Source organism: Leptonychotes weddellii, unplaced genomic scaffold, assembly GCF_054177405.1.
Source record: "Leptonychotes weddellii isolate Sample4059 unplaced genomic scaffold, ASM5417740v2 HiC_scaffold_8749, whole genome shotgun sequence".
Lineage (NCBI taxonomy): Eukaryota > Metazoa > Chordata > Mammalia > Carnivora > Phocidae > Leptonychotes > Leptonychotes weddellii.
In genome coordinates, this window is record NW_028058658.1 from 508 (window position 1) to 7,066 (window position 6,559).

At 47.1% G+C, this 6,559-nt stretch overlaps 1 protein-coding gene across 8 annotated transcripts; it reads left to right on the forward strand.

The window, feature by feature from the left end:
• Nucleotides 1-505: 505 nt before the first annotated feature.
• On the forward strand, nucleotides 506-6,133 carry ARMCX1 (armadillo repeat containing X-linked 1). 8 transcript variants are annotated; one of them, XM_031032837.2, is made up of 4 exons: nucleotides 506-666; nucleotides 783-918; nucleotides 2,374-2,488; nucleotides 2,734-6,133. In XM_031032837.2, the coding sequence occupies exon 4, from the start codon at nucleotides 2,872-2,874 to the stop codon at nucleotides 4,246-4,248; it is 1,377 nt and encodes a 458-aa protein (XP_030888697.1). In that variant the 5' UTR covers nucleotides 506-666; nucleotides 783-918; nucleotides 2,374-2,488; nucleotides 2,734-2,871; the 3' UTR covers nucleotides 4,249-6,133. The 8 variants fall into 8 exon arrangements, with proteins under 8 accessions (XP_030888697.1, XP_030888703.1, XP_006737752.1 ...); XM_031032843.2 differs by having other exon boundaries at nucleotides 2,374-2,440; XM_006737689.3 differs by lacking the exon at nucleotides 783-918 and having other exon boundaries at nucleotides 506-688.
• Nucleotides 6,134-6,559: the final 426 nt, after the last annotated feature.

Below are 6,559 nucleotides of genomic sequence, written 5' to 3' on the forward strand. Positions count from 1 at the left end.
TAACCAGTAGAAACATTTTTCTTGTACTATAACAAAATATAACGTAATTAATGAGGCCTTTTGGGTTCCCCCCCACTTAAATTCTCCACTCAAATGAAAATAGCATCATTTTATTTTCTCAATATAAAAGTAATGCATTACTGATTTTAAGAAATGAACAGGAAAGTTTAAGAAAGTAAGAGACTCCCACTACGTATAATCTTTTCTGAGATCTTTCCTCCCATTTCATAGAGGGGTGCAGGGAAAATGCTGGCCCTTCATGGCTGGGGGTGGGGGGGAGTGAGAGAAGGGGAGAAGAAGGAAAGAAAAGACCTCAAAGAGGAAGAAAAGACCAACGGACGAGGGAACAGATGCAGCTTCTCCCTGTTAACCGGAGAAAGACAAATTCCAGCCACAAGGAGAAGCTCTCCTCGGTCTCTGGGATTGGCAGAAGAAAATGAGTGGCAGGCCCCGATGGAGCCGGGAAGGAAAGGGGTGGGCCAGCTCCTGCCGCACTGCTGGTGGGAGTGGTAATTGGGGTCTGGAACTCACGGGTGACGTGGCCCTCACGTGGGCAGGAGCCGACGTTTGCAGACGTCCTTCTCATCCTGGTCCTGGTTTGGTCCGGTTGCCAGCTCCCTATTACGCCGAGGCCGGGCGGGCCTGGGGCCCGGGAAGGACGAGGAGGTAACTGCCGGGATCCCAGCAGGTCGGTGTGCGGATGGGCGCTGCCCGGGGGAATCCCTGCGGTGCGGGGAGCGGAGGGGGAGACCAAAGAGGGACGACGCCTGCTTTCTCCACAGCCTTGCACTATCCCTGGCCCTTCCAAGAACAAAAATGGTGGACTCTAGGGTGCGGCTTCCAGGGGCGACCCCAGACCAGGAGGGAGGAAATCTGCAAACTTTGGCTTCCAGGGCCTTGAATCGGGAAGGGCAGAGAGTAAGATTCTTGCCCTGGGTGCTGGTCCGTCTACCAAGCCAGAACCTTGGGGCTGTGCGTCTGTCATTCCCCACGTCTTTCAGTAGGGCGCTGTACCTCGCAGAGCAAAGAGTAACGAATCTGCCCCAATCCCTGCGGGTCTGGGTAGAGGTGGGATTGCCCCGCAGTCCCCGGAGGGGTGGGGGTGGCCGCGGTCCCTGACTTAACTTGGGCCCATTTCTGACTCAGCTGTCTTCCTGTTATTTTATGTAGGAAGAAGGATGTGACAGTACCCACAGGGAAAATGGCTGTCGTTGGGGGTGGAAATGCATCGGGGAGGGGGCTCTTCTTTTGCTCCTCAGGTTTTCCTTACTCCCTCGCCCCGCCTCCTCCCTTTCCAGTTGTTCAGAAGGGGTGGGGTTTTTGCTGGGAAAATGGCCGACCAGTGAGGGTGGGGGCTGCGGGAGTGGGTGAATGGACGCCGGGCAGGAAGAGGGCTGATGTCAGCGGAGTCCTGAGAAGTGGGGGTAGGGGTGAGAGGCCAAAAGATGAAATCCGTTGGACAACCAGGATCCAGAATTTGGAAAAGCTGGTATTGGGACTCTCTGAAGTGCTGTTCTGTCTGCCCAGCTGTCTGTCTCTGTCCTGCCGTTTGTGTGTCTGTGGATCTTGCACTTTAGGGCCAATTCAACCCTAGAAAGCAGGCAGAAGAGGAAAATTGTCCAGAAAAAGTAGGTCAGAGTGAGGGTGGTGGCACTATTTGGGGACCCCTGGGGTGGAGAATTGCGAGGACTGCAAACCCGAGGGAGCCCATAGACTTCCTCCGCATCCCCCTCCTTTCCTCCTCTTTATTCCATTTCAGAGCTTTCAAAACAAAGTGCTCTGCAGGTAGACGACACAGAAGGAAGTGGCTGGGGGGTGGAGTGTCACGAGAATCCTGAAGTGGGGGTGGGGAGGATCTTGCTCCAAATTAATCTTTGGAGTACGGTGTCCTGGGTTTGCTCTGTCTGTCAAGCACTCAGTCTCAGAGTTATCAGTCCTTAGATTTAGTGGAGGAGGCGGAACCTGAGATGAGGGAGGAAGGAAATTGCTCCGGAGCAGTGGAGGTTGGTGGAATGGGTGGAGGGAGGGGTGTCCCCGTACCTCTGAGATGGTGGGGGTGGCGGAGGCAAGCGCCAGTTGGAAACCTTTGTGCATTTTGCCGTCTGCCTTCAACACTCGCTCCACCACCATCCATTTTATTACAGGGAAAGGGAAGTGACTGACCAGGGTGGGGTGGAGGATCGAAAAAGATAAAGGAGATGGGGAAGGGAGATACTGAATTTCAAAGCCACAGCTCTGTGACTGAGGAGTGGAGGGTGGGGCTACGCAGAACTGGGACCAGAGATTCCGGAGAGGGAAGTGGGTCCCATCCAGGGTGAGGTTCTTCTGTCCCTTGAGCGTTCAGCATCCTCCTCCCCACCCCTTTGTATGCAGGTTTGCAGGACGCAGTGGACTCCCAGGCAAGGAAGAGAAGGAAGAAACTGCCTGGACCTGTGAGGGTGTATGTGGGGGTGCCACTAGCCCCAGGACATCTGGAGGGGTAGGGGAGGTAGGGAACTGATTAGATGCCTTAAATGTAACGTACTGGGGTGGGATGGTTGAACGTGAGGTTGGAGAGTCTGGAGGTGGGAAAAATTTTCCACAATTACCTTCCCCGTAGAGGAAAGGAATCAGTGATCCAGCCCTGAGTCCCTGTCACGTCCCCGTCCGTGTGTTGGTCCGTAGTTCAGTCTGTCCGCATGCAAAGGCACAAAATGGGGAGACGGACGCCGTAAATCTTTCCTTCATTCCTAGGTTCTGCTGTTACCTGCAAGCTGCCACAGGGCCCGCCAGCTGTCGCTGAAGACTCCGCCCCCAACAGGAGCCCTGCTCTGGGCCAGAGCGGTCCCACTCCTCCCTGGTTAAGAATTTGGTTCAGACCTTCACCCCAGCATGGGCCGTACTCGGGAAGCTGGTTGTGTGGCCGCCGGTGTGGTGATCGGGGCAGGCGCCTGCTACTGCGTCTACAGACTGACCTGGGGAAGAGATGAGAGTGAGAAAATCTGGGACGACGATGAGGAAGACGATGAGGAAGAATCTAGTGATATTGTAGAGACTGGGGTCGAGACTGGGAAAGGAGCTAAGGCTAATGCTGGGGTGGGGGCTAGAGCTAGACTTCAGGGTGAATCAAAGGTCAAGGCTGAGGTGGGCATGGAACTCCAGAGTGGTTCAGATGTAAAGGCAGAGGCCCACTTGGGGGCCCGGAGCGGAGGTGGCCTAGAGGCCAAGGCCAAAGCCCTTTTCAGCACTCTGAAGGAACAGGCAAGTGCAAAGGCGGGCAGAGGAGCCCGGTTGGGCACTATCTCTGGGAACAGGACCTTGGCACCCAGTTTACCCTGCCCAGGAGGCAGGGGTGGAGGCTGCCACCCCACCAGGAGTGGGGCTAGGGCTGGAGGTAGGGCAAGTGGAAAAACCAAGGGAAGAACCCGAGGGAAGAGCACCAGGACTCCAGCCACAGCATGGCCTGTTCGCAGGGGCAAGTTCAACTTTCCCTATAAAATTGATGATATTCTGGGTGCTTCTGACCTTCAAAAGGTTCTTAACATCCTGGAAAGATCAAATGATCCTTTTATTCAAGAAATAGCCTTGGTCACTCTGGGTAACAATGCAGCATATTCTTTTAACCAAAATGCCATTCGTGAGTTGGGCGGTCTTCCAATTATTGCAAAACTGATCAAAACGAAAGATCCTATTATTAGGGAAAAAGCTTACAATGCCCTTAATAACTTGAGTGTGAATGCTGAAAATCAGGGCAAGATTAAGACATATATCAGTCAAGTGTGTGATGATACCATGATCTGTCGCTTGGACTCAGCTGTGCAGATGGCTGGACTAAGACTGTTAACCAACATGACTGTGACTAATCATTACCAACATCTGCTTTCCTATTCTTTTCCAGACTTTTTTGCTTTGTTATTCCTGGGAAATTACTTCACCAAGATTCAGATTATGAAACTAATTATAAACTTTACTGAAAATCCAGCCATGACAAGAGAGTTGGTCAGTTGTAAAGTACCGTCAGAATTGATTTCCCTCTTTAATAAAGAATGGGACAGAGAGATTCTTCTTAATATCCTTACTCTATTTGAGAATATAAATGACAACATAAAAAACGAAGGGCTTGCATCGTCTAAGAAGGAATTCAGCAGAAGTTCACTTTTTTTCTTATTCAAAGAATCTGGAGTGTGTGTTAAGAAAATCAAGGCATTAGCAAATCACAATGATCTGGTGGTGAAAGTAAAAGTCCTAAAAGTATTGACCAAACTCTAATTGGGAGTAGGTCCCAAACAATCTCGAGATAATTTTTTAGTGTGCACTGGGAACAATGCATTTTGTAAATTCTTTGTTTTCCACTGTGCTTACATGGCAAGGAGATCCTTTCAGCTCCTACTCTGGAATAATGACTATCAAGGGTCATCAACAGTGATGTTACTTGTGGTGGCTGGTTTTAGTCTGGACCATTGTAATGATTTAATGAATCCTAGAGCTTGTATAAAGAGAGCATTTATTGATTCCATCTTGCTACCTAGATTGAGATATTTTTTACTCTTTCCTCTACCTAAACTGACAGCAGACTAATCATAAATAAGCTACACTTTTGTATTGGTTTACATTTGTTAATCTTAGACTTGTGTTTCATCAATAAAGTTGTGTGTTTTAACCAGCAAAAAAAAAAAAAAAAAATGGATCACGTCCTTGAGTTTATGATCTATTTGGAAAGGCAAGATATAGTATGGAAACAAAAATACGCTAACAAAGCCACAAGCCTTCCCATCAGTGCAGAAACTTCTGCAGGCAGCAGTGCTCAGGCAAAGCCATACAGAGGAGGGGGACACTTGGGTAAGCTGGGCTTGAAGGATAGGAAGAAAACGGGGATGTTTGGAGACCAACTGGTGACTTGGAGGCAAATTTTGTGTTCCGTTAAATACTGTCATGACACAAAGTAGCACTACGGTATTCACTGGTATTAGATAGACTTCTTTCCCCCATGGTTCAGCATCGCTGAAGTTACGGTGCCTCTCACAGCTGATGGCACCTGAGCATCGTTCCATACTTGAATTAGAAGTATTGTTTTCCTTTCGTAGTGGTATGTAAAATAATGATGCATCTAAAAATCAAAGGCATCTTAGATCAGTGAAATTCTGTTTCTAGTCACCGAGAAAAATGTAAAACTGTGTTAATACCTAAAGGGTGTATCTGCTCCATAATAAGTACATCATTTTGTACTGATAGAGGTTTTGCGGTAGTTTGAGTTAAGGAAATTGGCAGAGGGTTGAGGAGGAGTCCTCAAGCTCCGCCTACTGAAGGAACGTTTAAATCGAGGGAATCTGTGCTGTTGCAACACTACTCTGTTCATATTGCAGATGGTGATTTAGAGCGAACAAAGCAACATTTAATCAATCTCATTAATGTTAATTTAAATGTTTTTTTCAGTTTTATGGCTTGGTTTATTTCTAATTTGTGAGGTTTTTTTTGTTTTAAACTTTGTATGAGAGTGAAGGTTGGTAGAATATACCGCCCCCAAATATGCCCCTTTGGCATAAGGATTATTTTGAGCTAAAAGCATTTGGAAGGGCCCCTGGGTGGCTCAGTTGGTTAAGCAGTTAAGCGTCTACCTTCAGCTCAGGTCATGATCCCAGTGGGATCAAGCCCTGCTTCGGGCTCCCTGCTCAACGGGGAATCTTCTTCTCCCTCTGCCCCACTCCCCTGCTCGTGCTCTCTCTCTCACACACACAAATAAATAACATTTAAAAAAATTAAAAAGTAAAAGCATTTGGAAAATAACAGGTACAAGAAAGGCACTCTGACCTGCCCTTTTCTTCCTGAAGGCAGGAGATAAAAATCCCATGTGAAAATTGTCTTCCCTATACCAGGAGGAAAGACAAATTCTTATCACCAGAGATGGGGAGTTGAGGCTGAGAGAATTCTGTACAAACAGATCTTGTTAAAATAAATTTTACCTTCCCTTGGTCTCCCCGTATTTTAGTTACTTTTACACAATTGTCTGCCTTCCTTCAACCTACTATATAAGCACTTAGCTTTTGCCACTTGTTTGGATCTTCATTTCCTTATGAGGGCTCCTATGTCACATAAAACAGATGTAAAATAAATTTCTATGCTTTTCTCTTGATTAAAGTGATAATTTCAGACAAAACTAGAAGCCCTTGAGTTTTCTCTTTTTTAAAGAATAGTATTACACAAATTTGATAAGCAACACATTTATGTACAAGACATGTATATTATAGAAGACAAAAGTGTGTGGTACCTAATATTTTTCAGACACTGATTGGCATTTTATATAGTTCCTAGCCCCTCCACTTAGTCTCCTCAATGATCCTGTCAAGTAAGTTTTATATTTTTACTGCAGAAGAAATGAGACTTGGAGAAGCTAGGTAAGTTTCCCAAGATCACTTCATTAGTAAGGGCTAGAGCCACTAGCCTTCCAAACTTGAGCAATTGGTTGCTTTAAAATCGCTTTGTATGGAACCAAATGTCTGTATAATGCTTCGATTAGGTACTTGACAAAAAACTCTCCTTGATGAAGACACAGATGAAGATGATATTCTTTATGTCGAGTCCA

What these genes read in the sequence shown, in the direction of transcription:
- ARMCX1 (XM_006737689.3), top strand. Translation starts at nt 2,872, where the DNA reads ATGGGCCGTACTCGGGAAGCTGGTTGTGTGGCCGCCGGTGTGGTGATC.